The 22,242-nt window shown below is 46.4% G+C and overlaps 2 protein-coding genes across 8 annotated transcripts in view; both read left to right on the top strand.

Moving 5' to 3' along the window:
- Positions 1 to 2,118: 2,118 nt before the first annotated feature.
- Positions 2,119 to 16,243, top strand: LOC307223876 (radial spoke head protein 6 homolog A-like). Its single transcript, XM_079990216.1, has 6 exons — positions 2,119 to 2,878; positions 4,281 to 4,515; positions 5,016 to 5,774; positions 7,158 to 7,296; positions 9,091 to 9,208; positions 15,885 to 16,243. Exons 1-6 carry the CDS (start codon positions 2,220 to 2,222, stop codon positions 16,114 to 16,116), a joined length of 2,142 nt encoding a protein of 713 aa, XP_079846342.1. The 5' UTR covers positions 2,119 to 2,219; the 3' UTR covers positions 16,117 to 16,243.
- Positions 16,244 to 18,392: 2,149 nt separating this feature from the next.
- Positions 18,393 to 22,242, top strand: part of CENPE (centromere protein E) — a 299,890-nt gene continuing 296,040 nt past the window's right edge. For all 7 annotated transcript variants that reach the window (XM_079990180.1, XM_079990184.1, XM_079990185.1 and 4 more), the window contains exons 1-5: positions 18,393 to 18,506; positions 20,707 to 20,801; positions 21,051 to 21,140; positions 21,221 to 21,339; positions 22,026 to 22,148. In XM_079990180.1, the coding sequence (XP_079846306.1) occupies positions 18,451 to 18,506; positions 20,707 to 20,801; positions 21,051 to 21,140; positions 21,221 to 21,339; positions 22,026 to 22,148 (483 nt within the window). In that variant the 5' untranslated portion in view covers positions 18,393 to 18,450. The remainder of the gene's footprint in view (positions 18,507 to 20,706; positions 20,802 to 21,050; positions 21,141 to 21,220; positions 21,340 to 22,025; positions 22,149 to 22,242) is intronic.

Raw genomic sequence — 22,242 nt, 5'->3', positions numbered from 1 at the left:
TAACCTCCTTGTTAAACACGGGAGAGGATTTCCAATAGTGCCATTCCCAAGTACCAATTAAAAGCCTTTTAGACTCATAGGCAAATAATTGTGCCTCTGTTGAGGGTTTTCAGGCTCTTCCAAGCAAGTGTCTTAGTGCCTGAAGGAAATGCAATCAAATGATATTACTCAGCAGCTACAGAGGATACAAAGGTCTTACCCGCAGTTAGCACTTAGAAGATTACACTTCCCCATTAGTTCATCAGATGAACCAGGTTGTGTGGCTAGTATAGAGTTTTTTTGTTTATAAATTGACATCTATTTCTTTATGAGGAATGTAGAATTCATGTAGCATGAACTGACCTTGTCCTAAAAAGTGGTTTGCAAGATGGCCTACCCAGGAATGTATTTAAATGAGAAGAAGAGGAGTTTGGATTTGATATCCCGCTTTATCACTACCCGAAGGAGTCTCAAAGCGGCCAACAATCTCCTTTCCCTCCCTCCTCCACAACAAACACTCTGTGAGGTGAGTGGGGCTGAGAGACTTCAGAGAGAAGTGTGACTAGCCCAAGGTCACCCAGAAGCTGCAGGTGGAGGAGCGGAGACGCGAACCTGGTTCCCCAGATTACGAGTCTATCACTCTTAACCACTACACCAAATGAGGGCTGTCACCTGACTAAAGAAACCTGTCGTTTCCTGCTTTGGGGTTCATACAAGCTTGGAGTTGGAGTGCAACTTTGGGTTGTTGTTGTTATTGATATTATTGATGTTGTTGTTGTTGTTGTTTTAATTTTGTTTATTAAACTTTTACAAAATACATTAAACAGAAAAAAAAAATATAACATCAACACGCACTTTAACAGACAAATACCAGATAAAAAAGAAAAAAGAAAGGAAAACAAATTCAGTAAAAAAGAAGAGAGAAGAAACAAAAAGGAAAAAAGAAAACAGAAAACAGAAAAAAGAACAGAATCGCCATACAACAGACAAATTTACATACACTAGACCTCCGTCCAACTCGGTTTAGGTTAGATAAACTTATAATCTTACTGCAGTTGCAATTTTGCTAGTCCTGTACATCGCAGGTGTTAAATACCGTCTACTGTGACATTAGTAGTTCCCAGATTGACTTCAATATAGCTTAAATATTTGTTCCAATCGTTTTTTAATTTTGCGTTATTTTGATGCCTAATTCTTTGTGTCAGTCTCGCTAGCTCTATGTATTGAAACAGTCTCATTTGCCATTCTCTGACCGAGGGGGTGTTGGGAGTTTTCCAGTTTTGCGCTAATAAGATCCTAGCCGCCACCGTGGCATATTGGAAAAATATTTGGTCCTCACTTCTAATCTCCTCTCCAATCATGCCTAAGAGGAACGCCTCCGGTTTTTTAGGGAAATTATATTTCAATATTTTCTTTAACTCCTCATAGATTTCCTGCCGTTTCCTGCTATGTGGGACAGCTGCAGATCAAACAGCTTTGTGGGATCTCAGATCAGCAGTCCTGTCGTTTCCTGCTATGTGGGACAGCTGCAGATTCCAGCCTTGCAGAGGGGTTGGACTAAATGATCCTCAGAAATAAATTGCCATTTATTCCATTTTTATAACCCTTTATCCGAAGATCCCAGGGCAGTGTACAACAATAAAAACTTAATCTACGTAGCACAATAAAAAAATAAAATCTTTCTCTGTGTGTTTTCTCTCTATACATGTCATATACATATATATAGATGTGTGTGTATACATATCTGTATATATACACATACACATAATAATAAATATGTTTCTCTGTGTTTGTTTCATTGTTCTTTTATTGTGGATTCATATATGAATGAATATCAACAGGAATTACTTTTAGGGTCTCCCTCCCGTCCCCAAGCAGCACAACTACCCAGACGTCGGCCAAAGAGCTGCTTCTTTGAGTGGCAAAGCATTCATTCACTCATATCTCCTGATAAGCACAAGGAGGCGGGACCTTTCCCCCTTCCTCCCTCATCAATCATCCTATCAAGATGAGCCTTCGGGTTGCCTTCCCGCTCCCACCTCCAACATCAGCAGCCGTTTGCTCTCCTTGCGGCTCCTCCCATTCTGGGCGTCGTGACCAATCCGCTCCCCCTAGCAACGGTGTCATGTTTACCTTAGCAACGCCCGTGCTGCTGCTGCTGCTGCTGGTGGGAGCCGTTGCTAGCGAGAGACGGAGAAAGAGGGCGAAGCTAAGGAAGGCAGCAGGCCTCCTACTTCCCCATGGCAGATCCTCCAGGCGACCAGCCTCAGAATGGGGAGAACCCCCAGCAGCAGGAGCCCTCCAGGCAGCCCAGCCAGCCAGACCCCGGGGGCCTGCAGCCAGAGGCAGCCCCTCCAATGGTTTCTGAACCTGAGGGAGGCCTAGGCCCTGACCAGGACGGCTCCATTTCTGGTGAATACCCGGATCAGCTACCACGAGGCAGCATGTACCAACCCCAGGAGCCAAGGCTGAGCGTCTATGAGCAGCCAGACGGAAGAGGCGGCATGTACCAGCCTCACCAGGCGAGGGGCGCCCTGTTTCAGGCGAGGGGCGGCATGCCTTGGCAGCAGCAACAGCCCCAGCTGCTGCAACCGCCCACCCTGCCCAGGGGAAGCCTCCCTCAGATTCAAGACCCCATGGGAGCCATGTATCAGGACCAAATGCAGCAGCCGGTCACAAGAGGCAGCTTCCACGTGCCGGTGTCGAGAGGCAGCCAGATCTTGCAACAGGAGAGCTTAGTTCACGGCCCTTACCAAGCCCACGAGCCTGGCATCGGCCTCTACCAGTTGGGGGCCACCTTGATGGAAGACCAGATCCCAGATCCGGGACCCAGAGCGTTGGCGATAAAGAATGCTAAAGCCTACCTGCTGAAGACGAGCCTCAAAACCGGCGTGAGCTTGTGAGTATGGGTAGAAATGGAACCCGAGCAGGAAAAGGAAGAATCTCGCCCAGTAGGACTGGGCAAAATGTGGGTAGCAAAGTAAAGGAGTCGCCAAAATTGAATACGTGTGTCGTAGGGTGTGATCCTGGGGCTGGGGAAATGGCTGTAGCCCTCTGGGTGTTCTTGGGCCCTGACTATCATCAGCCCCAGGATATTTCAGTCGGTAGAGCTTGAGACACTTAATCCCAGGAACGTGGGCTCGAGCCCCGCATTGGGCAAAATATTTCTGCATTGGGAGGGGGTTGGACTAGATGACCCTTGCAGTCCCTTCCAACTCTACAATTCTGTGATTTGATGATGGGAATTGTAGTCCTAATAGCAGAATTGAATGTCTTGGAAGAGGCCATGGAAGCTTAAGCAGGTGCACTGCACAACGCATGATTTTGTTGCAGGTCCCACTAATTTCTTGTTGGCCTTATGTGCCAAAGCACCCACCAATTATGTTTTAGCTTATGTGGAATGGGCATATGAACAGCAGAAAATTTTATATATCTATACTTTCGTTGTATATAGTTGATTATAGGAAGGGACTCATCCTGCTGTAGATGAGATAGCAAGATGGGGAGCAGATGGAATTTATAGGCTGCAATCCATTGCACATTTAAATAGGAGTAAGCCCCTTTGAAACAGTGACACTTTCAAGTAAACATACATAGTAATGCTCAGTAATTCACCATAAAAAACCCAAAGACATTGTTCCCTCTGTGTGCTTTAGGGCTGGAATAAGGGGGAGGTTCTCAGATGTCAGGACATTATAGCAGAGAGGATAACACTGTTCATAAATGTAACTGTTTCTTAATGGTGGACTGAGTGCCTCAAACTATAATATTAAAGCAATGGAGCACATCGCTTTTAAAGAGATTTAGCAATACTTGATAAATAATTGTTCATTTTAAATGTGACAAATTGATGTGGGAAAGTTGTGCCAATTGTCAGGAGTTGCATTATGGGCACTGTCCAATAGCTGCCTGTGAGATCAGCACAACATTTCATACAGTTCTCTTTAGACTGAAGTAGGAAATTGCAACCAATCCAGCAACCAAATATAATACTGCAATTAGAATTTCCCTACAACAAAAATGCTGTCTCCAAAGAAAATGCTTAAAGCATGGGTGGGTGACCTGTGGCTCTCCTGTGGACTACAACTCCCATCACCCCTGGCCATTGGCCATGCTAGCTGAGGCTGCTGGGAGTTGGAGTCCAACAACTTTTGGAAAGCTGCAGTTTCCTAACCACTGTCTTAGAGAATACATTGTGCTTTCACAAATATATGAAACCAATTCTATTCAGAATGCATTGCAGTAAGCTGATAACATGTCTCCTCTGGGACGGCGTGGCATCTCTTTTCCTAATTTCATAGGTATGACCATCTTGCTGATATGCTGGCCAAGATTCTGGATGAGCGACCTGAAAACCCAGCTGACATAATTGAGAACATCAGTAAGGAAGTGAAGTGTGCTCGGTTCCAGAAGAAATTGGACACTCTCCGAGACGAATATGAGAAACATCCAACTTTTGAACTGGCTGAAATGTATAAGACATTGTTCCAGAAAGGTGGTGGAGAAGGAACAGACCAAGAAATGGAAGAGGAATTGGTGAGTCACTGCAACACACAAAAACCGAAAAACTCATTGACACCTGCTGAACTCTCCTCTTCCCCATTCAGAATGCTAGCAAATAAACTGTTAAAAGCTAGAACAGGCCAATTCCCCTTTCTTCAGTTTTATTTCTCTCACCCTCAGCTCTCTCTCAACAATCTGTAAGTCCTGGAAGCTCAAAGGTCCTTGTCAGAACCACTGGGCTCAGTCATAGTTGTAGAAAGAGCATAAGGAATTTGTGCCTGGTTAAACTTAATTATTAAGCTCACCATAATCTTAACATGCTTATTTTTCAGGCCCATGAATTTGCATACATACAAGCAAGGCTGCAAATTTGTTCACACTTACTTGGGAGTAAATCCCATTGAACTCAGTAAACTTGCACAGGATGGGACTGCACAGAAATTTAGGATCACTGTGTATAGAAGTAAATAATTATTGACAATAAAAGCTGTTTATAATTATGCTTATCTAATTTTGGCACTTTCCCCCACTAGCCAGAAACTCCTCTACCCAACGTCATGGAGACAGCCTTCTATTTTGAACAGGCTGGAATTGGCCTGAGCTTAGAAGAATATTACCACATATTCCTGGCCCTCAAACAGCTGGTCAACACACATCCAATCCAGACTTGTCGCTTCTGGGGCAAAATCCTAGGCATTGAAGCAAACTATATTGTAGCTGAAATTGAGTTCCGTGAGGGAGAGGAGGAGGAAGAGGCAGAGGAGGAGGAATTGGCTGAGGAGGGACAAAAAGAGGGGAGCGAAGGCAGAGATGAGGATGAAGAGGAAGATGAAGAAAAAGATGAGCCACCAAAGCCAAACTACAAGCCACCACCAGTAATACCAAAAGAAGATAATCGAACCGGGGCCAATAAATACACTTATTTTGTTTGCAATGAACCAGGGAAACCCTGGGTGAGATTACCCCATGTGACACCTGCGCAGATAGTGAATGCCCGGAAGATCAAGAAATACTTCACTGGAAGACTAGATGCTCCCATTGTGAGTTACCCACCTTTCCCAGGCAATGAGTCCAATTACCTGCGAGCCCAGATTGCCCGCATATCAGCAGCGACCCAGATCAGCCCATTGGGCTTTTATCAGTTTGGAGAAGAGGAAGGAGATGAAGAGGAAGAGGGAGGAGCTGGAAGGGACAGTTATGAAGAAAATCCTGACTTTGAGCCTATTTCTGTGCCAGAGTTGGTAGAATCCCTTGCCAACTGGGTCCACCATGTACAGAATATTCTAATGCAGGTATGTTTGAGGAGTTTACAGAGCATCACATAGGGCTCATTAAGTGCCTTTTTTATTATTAAGGGGTCTATCAATAAATAGTGATAAATACATCTTACAATTTAGATGAAACATTGTCTTCATTGCTTCTTGCTTTCCCAAACAGTTCTGTACCACCCATCAGTTTCAACTGGATAGCCTTATATCCTCCCTTTTCCAACACCAATGCAGATGGGCTGCTTTGGCGAGTGTCCTGAACAGCTGCAGCAACTCAGCCTGATGGTCTATATAGGCTCAGCAGTGACTAGTCCTGATAAAAGTAACCTCCCAGAAACAACACCCTCTTAGAGGCCTCTGCTTTTACAAGGGATGGGTGGGTAGGGGGCTGATGTTAAAGAATATCAGTGCAGTCATATCTTGGATCCCGAATGCCTTGAGACTCGAACATTTTGGCTCCAGAACGCTGCAAACCCAGGAGTGTGTGTTACGGTTTGCAAATGTTCGTGGGAACCCGAACGTTTGACGCAGCTTCCAATTGGGTGCGGGAAGCTCCTGCAGCCAATCCGAAGCCGCACCTTGGTTGTCGAACGTTTTTGGAAGTTGAACGGACTTCCAGAATGGATTCTGTTCGACAACCAAGGTACAACTGTATCTTTTCCCACTCCCCATCTTCCACTGCTGCCCAGCCCTCTTCTAATGGTCAGGAACATTAGACTGGGGAGCCAGATATCTGTCTATCTGGCCCTTGGAACACTCTCCAGGCCACACCCCAAGTTCTTCCCTCACTGGAATGTCTCCTTGAACTCTGATGAGGCCTATTGCTCATCTGGATGGAGAAAATAAAGCAATGTATGAATGCACATAACTGTACAAAGGTAACATCTACATTAATTGTTCTGCTCACTTGTTTCTGGCTCTACCCATACACAATAGAATCTGGTCCTTGGGCTGAAAGGTTCCCCCACCACTGCTCTAGATAGATAACACTCTGCCTTAGAGCATCCAGCTACTTAGTCCTTCTTTTGGCCCATGGCATGTAGTGTACTCCAGTTGAAGCAAGTCCAACATTTCACATTGGGGCCTGTGCATGAAAGCCAGCAGAAACAGGAGCAAAGCCACCTGTGCCTTATGAGAGGCTGCTCTGCTTTTGCAGGGCATGGGATTACATTCAAAAGGCATAGCAGAGATGGAGGTTAACACAAAAAATGAACACTCACAAAGAGAAACGGGGGGGGGGGGAATAAAGAGTGCTTTAAGAATCCCATTGAGTATAAATTCCCTCTGTTCCTTCCTTTTTGTAAGATGCCCATGGCTTCATATTATTAGCAAAGGAATATTGCCTGACTGGATGCTAACTGAGTTCACATTAATCTTGCTTTGTAACCCATGGTATATTGGATGTAGGGACGCTGTACTTGGGTTAATCCCTATCAAAAATCAGAGGAAGAAGAAGAGGAGGATGAGGAAGAGGAGAGACCAGATGAGCAAGAAGAATCACAAGAAGTAGGACCCCCACTTCTCACGCCACTCTCTGAAGATGCAGGTACACCAGAGGCCAGACATGTTTGATGCTTTCCCCCCTTTCCTTTACAGATATTACAGACTTGGAGGCATTGGCAGAAAGCAGTGCAGAAAGCAAGTGGTGGTTTGGGATTGTAGATCATTAAGTGTATGGTATTTCTAAAATGAATCAACTCTTCATAGTGATTTTTAGTAGTATAGTTTAAAAAAGGGAAACTCATTTTTCCTCAAACATGGAAGTAAGGCAACAACAGGGACTTCAGTTGGAATGTAGATTAATGCTAACATTTTTATCAGCCAAAGAAAATCCCGTGTTGCAAAACAGGACACTCTAAACAACAATGAGAAGCAACACGTTGGCTAATAATATACTAACAAAATCTTTATAACATTATACTTTTTCAAAATTCATAAACAGAAGACATATGATATGTGCATATGTGCATGGAGTCACAAATAACAGGTATCAAATAAGTGTTCCATAAACAAGAATGGTAGGTGTGGTAAGTCACTGATATGCAGGCAAAATGCCTTTCCAAGGTCAATATCCTATAAATGTAAGGTGATAGGTGCTCCGAACGTAACAGTAGGGTACTCCAAGCACAGCAGCAAACAGAACAGTTCTTCCAGGATAATGAACTGTTTCAATGATAATTCTTCATCAGGTAGCAATGATATAAAATGAAATACATTACATTCAAATATAATACAGAGATTGAAATGACAGGCCTGCGTATAAACAACCAATAATAAATACATACCAAATTAATTGTCCCCAAAGGTATATCAATTAGCCATGGATCAGCAATCACTTAAAAGTGTAGCAAGCTGATACTGTTGGCAGAACCCTAGTAGCATCATGAAGGCTATCCACAGGTACAATGAATCACATAAAATTTCCGTATAGGAGAGCATCGATCCCACATTAGGATCAAGTCATGGAGGCACCTCTAGTTGAGCACTTTGTAAAACACCATCATGCAGATACAGACCTACTTTACACAGTCCTATGGGTTAATCAGAGAAAATTTGGGATGAGGAGAGATCATTTTACATACTGCGCCAACAAAAAAACCAGACTGATTTACTTATTTAAATCCCTGCACCCCGGGGAGTTTGAATACTGAATTAGATTTCATTTGTTTTATTTAAGTTTTCTGATAAGATGGCTACTGTTTGTGTTCTCTTTGCTAGATGTTTGATGCTGTATCTTTAAATTTCCTGAAATTTTATGTGATTCATTGCACCTGTGGATACGTGATACTGATACTGTTGGCAGAACCCTAAAGGCTATCCCCAGGTGCAATGAATCACATAAAATTTCAGGAAATTTAAAGATACAGTATGTTTAGAACATTTTTATCAGGGCATCGTCAATAAATCATTGGCTTAATCAATCTATCTTAGTATTGCTTGTCTCAGTCCATTCAAAGAAAATGGGGGCATTCTCATTGAAATATGAGTGAAACTAAAAAGATTGAAAGCATTTTTCTCAGAGACAGCCATACTCATGTTTTCTTCCTTAGGTTAATATCAACATAAAGTTACAAATGGTGTGATGTAAGTAAGAGAAGTGTTCAGGGTTTGAGCCAGCTTGGCAGATTCACATTAGACAACATTTTTGTTTATTCCCATCCTTCCTGGAAACATCCCTCACTGTCCTGATGCTGCTTTTTCTTCAAAATCAAATTGGTGATTTAAGAACACTGTTTAAGAAATGTACTGTAGCATGTTTTTTCCTCAGGTAAAAGTTTTACAAATGCAAAATGTCTTAATTTTTCTCAAGTAACCAAGAATAAATTTGTTTCTTAAACAGACATTCAGAACATCCCACCATGGTCAGCAGAGACATCAACAAACTTAGTTCCTCAATATGCCCTTGCAGTTCTTCAGGCCAATTTATGGCCTGGGGCTTACGCCTTTGCTATTGGAAGGTAAGAAGCAGAAATCACTTGCGTTGCATGATAATCTGTTGTTTCTTCTTCTAATTGTATAATCTTTCTGTTATGTACTGAAGTTCTCACCCTGGGCCAGCAGGGGGATACTGTAGATAGTTTTCACTCAGGTCCACGTCAGTTATTTTAGGCGGGAAACCCTGGGTTGTTGTTGCTACAATGTTGACAGCCGGCTGCCTATAAAAGCAGGCCGGCTGAGCTGTTTGCTGTTCAGTTCTGTCCAGCTTACAAATAAAGAGCTGCTCTGGAGAAATCGCTGTGTCGTCTGCTATGTTCGCCCACAACCTAACACTGGCGACGAGGATGGGATCGATGGACATCAGAGCACAGCCAGAAGCAGCCACCTCTGAGCTGAGCTGAATCACTGAGCTGAATCACTGAGCGAAATCACTGAACTGAACCAATTCAGAGCTGACTGTTCTGGCTAGAGCACGGTATTCCATCCATCGCCCTTCATGCCGGCATCGGAATGATGGCTTCACTTGTGCCTCTACCGCTGTTTGCGCCAGCCTCTGAATCATGGGACTCCTACCTCACTTGGTTCGACTGCTATCTCCAAGCCAACGAGCTGACGCAAGTATCACAGGAGCGTAAGCGGGGCCTATTCCTCAGCCTCTGTGGGCCTGAGGTGTTTGAGACGGCCCGAGCATTAGTTGCGCCTGAAGCAGTCCAGGCAACACCGTGGGACACGATCCAAGAGAAGCTCCGCAACCATTACGCACCAAAGCCGTCCACGATTGCTGCCCGCCATGCGTTCTATCACCGGAACCAGGCAGAGGGGGAGTCAATCAACAACTACACCACCGCCCTGCGACAGGCTGCAATGCACTGCGAGTTCCGAGACTTAGACAATGCCCTGATGGATCGAATCGTCTGTGGGGTCCGGGACATCCATCTGCAACGGCGTCTCCTCGCCAAGCCAGACCTCACGCTACAGAAAGCCATTGAGGAGGCTGTGGCCTCAGAAGCTGCTGAACGCTCCACCCAGGAGATCCGAAAGTCCAGCAGCCCGCGTCTTGCTAGGAAGCCAGTTCCAGTGCATCATGAAGAGGCCAGCAGTGATGAGGCATCCTCCAGTGAAGACGATGATGTGCACCAGACAAAGCGGGAGCGCAGGAAGTTCCAACAGAAGTCCAAGGGCCAACCGGAATGTGCCGGCTGCGGAGGCAACCATTCCCGTGCCAAGTGTCGATTCAGAGACGCCATCTGTAGGAAGTGTTCCAGAAGGGGCCACATCGCTAAGGTCTGCCGATCGGCTCCATCTGACACACACCCCTTCACCAACTCACAAGTCCAAGTCTTCACTCCAGTCTGCCAAGAAAAGCTGTTTCGCTCTCACCAACTGCCACTCCCCATCTGGAACCACGATTGGCCAAACCACGATTGGCCTACGCGATGCAAGCTGAACGTCATGGTGCTCATTGAAGGAACTCCATGTGACATGGAGATCGACACTGGGTCTGCCCTGTCCATCGTGTCTTGGAGCACCATCAAAAGACTGGTACCCAGAGTGTCCAAAAGGCAACTCGACTCTCACCACATACACCTGAGAGACTACCAGGGAAACGACATTCCCGTGGTAGGCGTTGGCCGGTTCCGGATCACCTTCAAGGATTTTTCGGGCCTGCTCCAGTTGGTGGTGGTCGAAGGTCAGCGGCCAAGCCTCCTAGGGCTAGACTGGTTTGATGCCCTTGGCCTGGAAGTCACCGGCATCAACTGCATCTCTAACGCAGAGACTGAGGGTCTGGTCAAAGATTTTGCCGAGGTTTTTGACGGCACTTTGGGGCAATATACAGGTACGCCCATCTCCTTTAGCCTTGATCCACAAGTCGCCCCCATCAAGCTAAAGCCACGCCGGGTTCCCTTTGCTCTCAAGGCTAAGGTGGACGAACAACTGGACAAGCTGATCGCCCAAGGAGTTTTGGAGCCGGTTGACCATGCCAAGTGGGAAACCCCCATCGTCACGCCTGTCAAACCAGATGGGTCAGTGAGAATCTGCGCTGACTACAAGTGCACGATCAACAAGGCACTTCAGGAGCACGCTTATCCGGTTCCTGTTGTCCAACACCTGCTGCATTCCCTGGGTGAGGGTAAGGTCTTCGCTAAGCTGGACCTTGCCCAAGCCTATCAACAACTGCCTGTCGATGATGCCACTGCTGAAGCCCAGATGATCGTCACCCACTGAGGGGCATTCCATTGCCGTCAGTTGCAGTTCGGGGTGAGTGTGGCTCCTGGCATCTTCCAAAGCCTTATGGAGTATCTCCTGCAAGGTCTTCCGGGCGTGGTACCATATTTTGATGACGTCTTGGTGTCCGCAGACTCACACCAGCAGCTGTTCGAACGCCTCCATGCCGTGCTGACCAGGTTCCAAGAGGCCGGGCTCAAGGTAAAGAGGGAGAAGTGCCAGATCGCCGTTCCACAGGTAGAGTTCCTGGGCTATCTTATCAACGCCTCCAGCCTTCACCCGACCACATCCAAGATCCGCACTATCCAGCAGGCCCCCATCCCAAAGAACAAGATGGAGTTGCAGGCGTTCCTGGGGCTGCTGAACTTTTATAACATGTTCCTGCCCCACAAAGCCACAGTGGCTGAGCCTCTTCACCGACTCCTTAGCACAAAGACGCCTTGGGCCTGGGGTCATCGGGAGACGGCGGCCTTCAACGCGGTCAAGGCTCTCCTTTCATCAGACAGTGTGCTGGTACAGTACAGTGAATCCAGGCCGCTGGTCCTTGCCTGCGACGCCTCACCTTTTGGCATCGGTGCTGTCCTTAGTCTCCGTTTTCCAGACGGAAGAGAAGCACCGCTCGCCTACTTTTCCAGGACGTTATCTCCGACGGAACGGAATTACAGCCAGCTCGACAAGGAGGCACTGGCACTTGTGGCTGGAGTGAAGAGGTTCCATGAATACCTCTATGGCAGGACTTTTGACCTCATCACTGACCACAAGCTGCTCCTGGGCCTCCTCGCCGGTGATCGTCCAACTCCACCGGTCCTCTCGCCACATATGCTGCGATGGACTGTTTTCCTGGCTGCCTACCACTACCGGCTCGTCCATCGCCCGGGGAAATCAATGGGCCATGCCGACGCCCTCAGCCGTTGCCCTCTTCCAGCTTTTGTGGAAGACCCGGCTCCAGCTTCATCGCTCCTCCTGATTGAGGATCTTCCGGCAGCGCCTGTATCGGCTGCCACTGTGGCCTCCGCATCTGCCCAGGATCGCACCATCAGCCGGGTGCTCAACTGGGTGTGGAGGGGGTGGCCACAAGGGCCTTTTGCATCGGAGTTCCAGCCCTTCGCAACCAGACAACATGAACTCTCAGCTCATCGCGGCTGTCTGCTGTGGGGAGACCGCGTCGTGATTCCCCAGGGACTCCGTCAGCACGTCCTGGAGGCTCTGCACGTTGGCCACCCGAGAATTGTCAAAATGAAGGCGTTAGCTCGGTGTTACGTCTGGTGGCCTAACATGGACGATGACATCACTGCCTCGGTGTCCGCCTATCAAGCGTGCCAAGAGTCGAGGCCTGCACCACCGGCAGCTAAGGGACACACCTGGGAGACGCCAAAGACACCCTGGTTGAGGGTGCACATCGATCTGGCTGGCCCCTTTCATGGCCGGACCTTTATGGTAGTGGTGGACGCCTATTCCAAATGGCTGGAGGTGGCCCTGATGCCCTCCACCACTACAGAGGCCGTCATCCGGGTGCTGCGAGGCCTGTTTGCAATGCATGGGTGTCCTGATGTCCTTCTCTCTGACAACGGACCGCAGTTCACGTCAGGCACTTTTGAGCGGTATCTTTTGGGACTGGGCATCCGCCATGCCCTAACGGCACCCTTTCATCCATCCAGCAACGGGCAAGCGGAGAGCATGGTGCGCTCGGCAAAAGAGGCACTGGCGCGCCTGGACCGGGGAGACTGGCACGAGCGGGTCGCTGAATACTTGTTCATGCAACACATCACCCCTCATGCGGCCACAGGGCAGAGTCCTGCTGAACTGCTTATGGGCCGCCGCCTCAGGTCACCGCTCGACCAGCTGCACCCGGACTTTGCCGTGGCCGAACCCCCAGGTTGTGCCAACGCGCCACGGTCATTTGTTCCAGGAAACCAGGTCTTTGCCCGGAACTATGTGGGGGACATTCCTTGGGTGCCAGCCACAGTAGTGGGAGTCACTGGACCTCGCTCGTACCAGGTGGCACTCAAAGACGGACGCTTGTGGCACTGGCACATAGACCAGCTTAGGCGCAGGGTTGGGGACTTGGACACTACCGTGGTGCCCCCAACTGCGCTTGTGGCTCCAGAAGAGACACTTACAGATGGCGAGGCTCCACCTACACCTCCCTCGCAAACTGCCAGTGTGGAGCCGAACCAAGCCGCTTCAGAGGGTCTGCCAGACTTACCACAGACTCAGACCACTCTACTTGCGGAGGCTCCACCCACAGCAGCGGATCCAGGGGATTTGGTTTCAACGCCACCTAGGGTCGCACCACATCCTCAGCAAGAATTGTGTGGCCCCCCGGACTTGGCTACCAGTCCCCGGCGGTCTGGCAGTTTCCAAGCGCCCAACTTATTTAAAGGACTATGTTGTTGGACATGTATCACTGTTGGTCTAAGTATGGGAAATGTAACCTATATGCTTTTGTGCCTAATTGAACCATTATGTGTAGTGCTGTATATAAGGAAACCATTACAATTGTAACTAACACCTTATCTCGGTGGGGAGGGGTGTTATGTACTGAAGTTCTCACCCTGGGCCAGCAGGGGGATACTGTAGATAGTTTTCACTCAGGTCCACGTCAGTTATTTTAGGCGGGAAACCCTGGGTTGTTGTTGCTACAATGTTGACAGCCGGCTGCCTATAAAAGCAGGCCGGCTGAGCTGTTTGCTGTTCAGTTCTGTCCAGCTTACAAATAAAGAGCTGCTCTGGAGAAATCACTGTGTCGTCTGCTATGTTCGCTCACAACTTAACACTTTCCAAAGCTGCTCTTAGGTTTTCCTTTTTTTAAAAAAAAAAATCATTTTTATTAAATTTTCCATTTTAACAATCCAATCAAATCACATTAAATATTCCAGATTATACCCTGCTATGAGGTTTTCCAAGGAACGGATGCCAGTAGAGGCTTCTTTTGAAATGCTAATAGCAATTTCAGGGAAGCCATTTTTGGCAAGCCTGTGGAAGGGAGCAGAAGGGTTAAACGTTCACTTCTCATCTTTCATTTGGCCTTAAGTTTCTTTTTCGTCATATCTGGAAGGAGAAACAAGCAGTGAGTGTATGTCACCTGAACTGTAATGTACAATTCTTGTATCAATTAATTGGAGGAGCATGATATTGTTGTTCCAATCATTTTGGAAATGAGCCATAGTGGAGACTGTGGTGTCTTTGTGATTTATACAACCTGAGTCTACAATGGAGGGCATCACAGCACATCACCCCAGGAGGCTCTTGCTTTTCCTATAGCCACAGCCTTGAATTCCGGCAGAAATTAGGCCTGGTTTTTTCTGACTTTCCAGCCTGCTGCTTTTGCATCGAGCTTCTAGCTCTCATAACTCAACTCTCCCCTCTGGCCTTTTGTCTTTCTAACTAACTTGACAGTATGTTGTTGTTTAGTTGTTAGATCATTAGATCTTTTTGCAGTCCATGGGACTCTCAAGAGTCTCCTCCAGCACCATAATTCAAAAGCATCAATTCTTCGGCGATCAGCCTTCTATATAGTCCAGCTTTCACTTCCATACATCACTACTGGGAAAACCATAAAGGTAAAGGTAAAGGTACCCCTGCCCGTACGGGCCAGTCTTGACAGACTCTGGGGTTGTGCGCCCATCTCACTTAAGAGGCCAGGGGCCAGCGCTGTCCGGAGACACTTCCGGGTCACGTGGCCAGCGTGACATCGCTGCTCTGGCGAGCCAGAGCCGCACATGGAAACGCCGTTTACCTTCCCGCTGGTAAGCGGTCCCTATTTATCTACTTGCTTTCGAACTGCTAGGTTGGCAGGCGCTGGGACCGAGCAGCGGGAGCGCACCCCGCCGCAGGGATTCGAACCGCCGACCTTTCAATCGGCAAGTCCTAGGCGCTGAGGCTTTAACCCACAGCGCCACCTGCGTCCCATGGGAAAACCATAGCTTTTACTATACGGACCTTTGTTGGCAAGGTGATGTCTCTACTTTTTAAGATGTTGTCTAGGTTTACTTGACAGTATGCAGTGGGCCATTACCAGGCTGGCCTGGATATTCCAGCAATTGAATCCATGCTGGATCCAGAAATTAGAAGGGGACACATACACACACCCCAAAACAACAACAACAACACTATGATGTGATCACGGTATGAGGGTATGCATTTCCTTCATTTGCTGTGATTTTGGGGGAAGGTAATGCAATGTCACTTCACATATTTTTCTTTACTAAGGTGGGAATCTTATACTGAGCTCCCTGGGAGCAAGTCCCATTGAACTCAAGAGGGCTTTCTTTTGAGTAAGCATGCGTAGGATCCAGCTGTTAATCTTTCAGATGGTAGATGGTACAGAGGAGGAAACCTTGCAATTAAGCTTTTGGCAGTAGCCATATGTCATACATAAAATATAGATCCAGCCTCAAGCCTTGGAAAGTAAGGACAGTTGAATTTTTCCTTTCAAGTAATATTATGATATTTCACTTCTTCCTTTAGGAAATTTGATAACATCTACATTGGCTGGGGTCACAAATACAGTGCAGAAAATTTCAGCCCTCAGTTGCCACCACCCGTGCAAACTGAGTACCTTAGTGGGCCAGAAATCACAGAAACAACAGACCCAACTGTGGAAGAAGAGATGGCACTCAAGGCTGCACAAGAGGAAGCACTGGCAGCTGAAGAAATGGAAGAGATGGATGAGGAAGAGGATGAAGAGGATGATGATTAAATTCCAAAGAGCAAAAATTGCTATAATAATTTTTTCCTAAGCATGTATAAACTTTTCTACTAATGTATTAGAATAAGCAAAGTATAATATATAGAAATATATGAATAGCTGTTGGATTAATTTCAAAGTGTTTTGTCTTACTGTTTTTAGGACTGGTGCTTTTACTGTAGTTAGATGAAAAGCTTTACCTGTTAATGGAGTCACTTGGAGACCTTGGCAACAAGCAACTAATACATCTCATTAATGTTATCATTATTAATAATATTAGAACAAACAGAGTGCTGAATGTTCAGACAGACAAACTTTGTCCTAATCCTTCTCACACTGTATAACAGCACAGGTTTTTTCTATGAGTCAACCATAAGGGGGTCTGAAAGGTAGGATATAAACATTTTAATATATAAATATCATAATTACTCTTCATGAAGGCAGGCCAGTACTTTTCTGGTAGCATTCAGGCCCAAACAAGAACATTGGGGGGGGGATGGTAACTTGATCTCCCAACTTAAAAATCAACTTTAAAGCTGCTCTGTGGGTTCCCATTTTTTAATTTTTTGTAGCAGTGCTAGGGAAGGGGATGTTTAACATTTTCCCCCATGCTTATTTCTCAATCTAAATCAGCACCTCACAGCTGCTGTTAGACACACCAGGGAACAGATAGAGGTACTTCAGAGTGGAGATTTAGATTGGGGAAACAGTGCAGGGGGAAAAGGCTTAAAAACACTAGCAAATGATTCCGTGCTGGATCCAGGGATTATTAGAAGGGTGTGGCATACAGTGGTGCCTCGCAAGACGAAATTAATCCGTTCCGTGAGGCTCTTCGTATAACGGTTTTTTCATCTTGCGAAGCAAGCCCATTGACAGTTTAGCGGATTAGTGCTATTAGCGGTTTAGCGGCTTTTAGCGGATCAGCTGTTAAGCGGCTTAGGGCTTAGGAAAAGGGGGGGGGGGAACCCCGCAGGAACTCGCAAGACATTTTCGTCTTGCGAAGCAAGCCCATAGGGAAATTCGTTTTGCAAAGTGCCTCCAAAACGGAAAACCCTTTCGTCTAGCGGGTTTTCCGTCTTGCATGGCGTTCGTCTTGCGGGGCACCACTGTACAGCCTACTCCTCCCTGCCAAACTCATAATATATACATCTGCGGTGACCACTCAAAATAGCAGCTGTAAGCTATTACCTCTTAGCCACCTCCCCTCCACTTGTGATAATAACTATTAACTGCTTAAAAAAAAATTGCGCTGACAAGGCAGTTTTTAAAAAAGTTCGAAAACCCTCGAAATTCACAGATACCCGACCTAGAGGGGGCGGGGTATATGATTTTCCTGCCATTTATTCTGCAGGAGGAGGGTGACACCGCTGCCCAATTACATTCGTGATACGTTCTTGAGTTCCCCGTTGCTTTGAGGCTGTTCTTGTTTTTTCTGTAAACATTTTTTCTGTAAAGACATCTGAAGGCAGCCCTGTTTAGGGAAGTTTTTAATATTTAATGCTGTGTTGTTTTTACCACTTGATTGGAAGCCACCCAGAGTGGCTGGGGAAACTCAGCCAGATGGGCGGGTTATAAATAATAAATTATTATTATTATTATTATTATTATTATTATTATTATTATTATTATTATACTGCCTTGAGTCCTTGCCAAGGGCGTAAAACGATAAATATTTTCCTATGGGCAGCTGGCACTTTCAATCAGCTGGGTGGTAGGGGAGGCGCTCTAAATAAACAGGATAATATGCCCCGCTCTGCCTCTCAATCCAAAAACGCTTTTGAGGAACTATTGGAACATAAGGAGTAAAGGAACAAAGCTTAGGAGCTTTTTCCGCGAACTACATAAGCGCTTTAAAGCGGACGCATTTAATCAACGCGCTCGCAAGGCTGAGAATCCGATCCAGCCAATCAGCAAGCGGCTTTCTGCTGGCCTGACCCCACCAAAGAGCGACAACGGGGCTGAGGGGAGGGGAGGGAAACAACAAAGGAACCTTTTAAACCCTAGCACCACCGCGGCCCTTTTAAAAAAAGGAAAAGGGGGAAGCCAGGGGAGTATTCCGCACCCTTTTCACTCATTTCCCGAGGGACAAGAAGGAGGCTCGAATCTGACGAAATTCCCTCTGGTACTTTATACAGTGTCGAGCGCGCTTTGTCTCCTCGCCTCCCCCCCCCCAGGCGCCTGAGATGGATTCGCCCGGCCACCCCTGACCTTAGATATTACTGCGGGCCAACCTGTGGGCGGGGATTGAGTGCCTACGTCACCAACGGACCAATAGAAAAGGGTCCCGGGGGGAAATTCAAACTGTGGAAGTGAAATTGAGGTCCGGTGGCGGCTTCATTTGGAGAGATGGCTGAGGAAGGCGGCGTCACGGTCTGCGTGCGGGTGCGCCCGCTTATTGCGAGGTGAGTTTCTGGGTGGGGGGGGAAATGGGAGTGCACAATAATTCCCCCACATTTTGCTCCGCGCTTACTCCGAAGTAACCCCTCCCCGGTGTTTCTAAGGGGTCTACTTCGAAGTAAGCACGCGTGGAGAGGTGCGCGGCCTTAACAGCCTGGCTAAACATGTATGCGAAGCCCTGAGAAGGAAGCCTGACTCTTGAATGGGGCGCACACCCTTTTCCTGCGACTGGCCTCTGTTTCTATTTCTATTTGCTTTTAAATGCTTCTCCCCACCCCCCACTTAAAAAAAAAAATGCGCGTGGGTTAAAAGGAAAAAAAATACGGGTTTTTAAATTGCTGTAACCCCGGCTTGATGGTGAAGGGCGGGTAATACATTTGCTGTTGAAAATAATCATGAAAGTCCTTCCAACCCTGCTTCCCCACTCTCCTTAAATTTTATTATTTATAAATACATAAAAAACCCATCTGGCTGTGGTTCCCGACCATTGTTTGACCATGCCCCACCTAAACATCTCTAAAATCCTGGTGCCCCCCTCCCCCATGACATATAATTCTTACTATTCAAAAAGTGAACTCCTATTCACGTGGAGGAAGCCATTCTCAAATTGCCCCCCTGTGGGGGGTGTGCACCACGTTGGGAACCATCGGACTAGGAGCTGGGAGACCAGGGTTCAAATCCTCGCTCAGCCATGTAGCTTGCTTGGGCCAGTCACTTGACTGACAGCCTAACCTACCTTGCAGGGCCATTGTGGGGAATTAAGTGAGGAAGTGGGGAGACGTGCAAAGCCACTTTCGCTCCTTGTAAAGGGTGCCATATAAGTTAAATAAGTAAACTCAGCTGCTTGCAGCCATTCTCGTTCTAGCCCCCAGTTACCTTTGGGTGGGTGACATGAGGTGGACAGAAAGCCTCCTTTGTTCTCCATCTAAGGCCAGGAACCTTCTTCAGCCACTACTGAGAATGCTTGGTTCCCTGTTTGCGGGGGCTATGGCTTTATCTGTGAGGCTAATGGCATTCTCAGCATCTTAGAGTAAGCTGTATTTCCATAGCGACCACTAGGGTGATGGTGTTCTCCAGAAAATGGTAGCCATTTCCCCACCACCTTCACTTGGTTGGAGGCAACATCATCTTGCAAGTAGAACAACAATAGCCAGAAGAACAGTAGGCAAACTATAGCTAGAGTTGGTGTGTTGAGTTTTGGAGTGGGCTTGAGGATGGCTTGACATGCTCCATGCACTAAATCCCAAAGCTCTGGCAGCAGGTGGGAGGGAGCAGCCCTAGAGATTTATGGAGAAGCAAGATCTGCTAGGGTGTTAATGCTGTGAGCCCATCCTATGCTCGGGTTGTCTATACAAGTATGTGTCAATAAAACCATATCCTAAAAATGCTATCTGTCTTTTAGGTAGGCGTGTATAGAGTTGTGCTGTAAATCTGAGATGCACTTGTTTTATAATCTTCAGAAAGTGAATATTATGTCTAAAATGCTCCAGAAGGGTATGGGTATACTCTAGAGCAGGCATACTTTAAAGGCATTTAATCAAACAGGAGCTGGATTTTAAAAGTTGTTCTCAGAGGGACAAAGCAAATACTCACAGGTGCTTCATTCCTAGGACTGGTTCCACCACCCTTAAATTTGGATACAGATAAGTGCTTACAATGCGCTTTGCACATGCTCTGCACAGCAAGGTCTTCCATATAACTTGCACGTTGTCATAATGTTAAGTCAACAGCTGCAAACATCTCTAGATTTTTTTTATTTTAAAATTTCTATAGCGCTTTATATTTTTAAGAAAAATCACACAGCGGTTTATAGCATCTTTAATCAATAAAACAATCTGAAGAAAGTCGAATATAGAGTATACAGTCAAAGCAACAGAACACTAAAATATGATCTTAAAGATTTCAAAATAAACCATTACAAAAGAGGTAAACTACAGCATACATATTTAACATAGTAGGGCTGGTGAGTGTGGGTCCCGCCCCCTAGGCCAGGTGGAAAGGGCCTTGCAGGGAGCGACCTTCATGCTCACAGCCGAGCGATGTTCCTTCAGCCTCATGAGGAGCCTCTTAAGTAGGGCTGGTGAGTGTGGGCCCCTGAGGTAGTCTCAGGACCAGACAATTAGAAGATCAGTGTGGGTCTAAGTATTTCTTTAACACCATCAATTTCTCTATACTCTGGGATCTAACAGTGTTTTGTTCCTTAAGAGAGAATGCAGACCATGAAGAGAAACAGAACATTTTGTGGAAAACTGAGGAATGCACCATATCTCAGGTTGATGGGACAAAATCTTTCACCTTTGGTAAGCACTCAATAAACACTGAAATACTTTGCAAACTTCTCTGAGGGTTTGTTTGTTTACAATCAAGTGCTGTATAAATTTTATTAAGTACATAAATATTGGTATACCATAAAAACATGCAAACAACTTTTTTGAAAGCAGCCAGGTGTGTTTCTACCAGTCTAACTTACAAGTTGGCAATCTGACAAATCTTGAAGATGGAGTTTGATTTCTGTGAACTGAACCTTTTTTCTTTTTTTCTTTTTGAAGATCGGGTGTTTCATTCTTCAGAAAATACCACAGAAGTCTACGAAGGGGTGGCTGCTTCAATTATAAAGTCTGCTGTTCAGGGATATAATGGTACCTTAAAGATCAACACATTTGAATGCTTGCACTGTATTTGGGTAGTGGTCTGAGCTAACCATTGCTTTTCCTTTTAGGAACTATTTTTGCCTATGGCCAAACTGCTTCGGGGAAAACTTACACAATGTTGGGCACTAAAGATTGCCCAGGAATCATACCGATGGCCATCAATGATGTTTTCAATAGCATCTGTGGAGTAAGTTTTTCTACTAGATGAACTTTGTTTCAGATACCATATTAGTGCTGCAAAGCTGCATATTGAACCTGCTTTGATGATTTCTTAGCTCCACTTAGGAGAAAAGGCTGTGCAGCCTCTATATAGCAGTTTCCATTTCCCACATAATAATCTTGTTGGCCATTAAGTATTGTGAGTGGAACCAAACAGTAATACCTCCGCGAACGTGTACCTTGTCTAGCGTCCATTCCGGCAAATGTCCGCGGCAAACCCTGAAGTACCGGAACGGGTTACTTCTGGCTTTGCCACTCGCGCATGTGCAGAAGCGCAAACAGTTCCGCACGCGTGTGCAGACGCAGCGCTTTGCCCTGCATCCTTTTCAGCTAGGGGCCGGGGCTCTGGAACGGATCCCGGCCACAAAATGAGGTACGACTGTATAGAGATCAGGAATGGGAAACTCTTTTGTTCTTCAGAAGTTGTTGGAGTCTGATCCCATCACATCCATCAGCTATGCTAGCTGGGGCTGATAGGAGCTGCAGTGCAGCATCATTTGGAGGTCCATAGTTCCCCATCTGTAGTATAGTTCATAAGGCAGGTGGGAATGTTTTAGTGATGGCATTGGATGGGGTGGAGGGGGCAGGGAGCCATGTTACATTAGTTCTCTACAATTAGGGATGCTGATGCATGCATGCTCTTTACTTTTTTAGAATCCTGACAGGGAGTTCCTACTCCGTGTATCATATATGGAAATCCACAATGATAGAGTTCAGGATCTACTGTGCAGCAACATAAAAAAAAAGAAACCCTTGGTTGTTCGTGAAGACATCAGTGTAAGTAACCATCGCTACCTTTCCAAATGACAGTGCCAAAGCTCCCACATGGCCTTGTAACAGGGAAAGTAAAATTCTGGAAGTCAGCATGGTG

Source organism: Podarcis cretensis (genome assembly GCF_951804945.1).
Source record: "Podarcis cretensis genome assembly, chromosome: 9".
NCBI classification, from domain to species: domain Eukaryota; kingdom Metazoa; phylum Chordata; class Lepidosauria; order Squamata; family Lacertidae; genus Podarcis; species Podarcis cretensis.
This window is presented reverse-complemented; position numbering and strand designations above follow the sequence as displayed.

Coding starts and splice junctions, on each gene's coding strand:
- LOC307223876 (XM_079990216.1), top strand. CDS start 2,220: ATGGCAGATCCTCCAGGCGACCAGCCTCAGAATGGGGAGAACCCCCAG. Junction 7,297..9,090: donor GCCACTCTCTGAAGATGCAG/GTACACCAGAGG, acceptor TTTCTTAAACAG/ACATTCAGAACATCCCACCA. Junction 9,209..15,884: donor TACGCCTTTGCTATTGGAAG/GTAAGAAGCAGA, acceptor TTCTTCCTTTAG/GAAATTTGATAACATCTACA.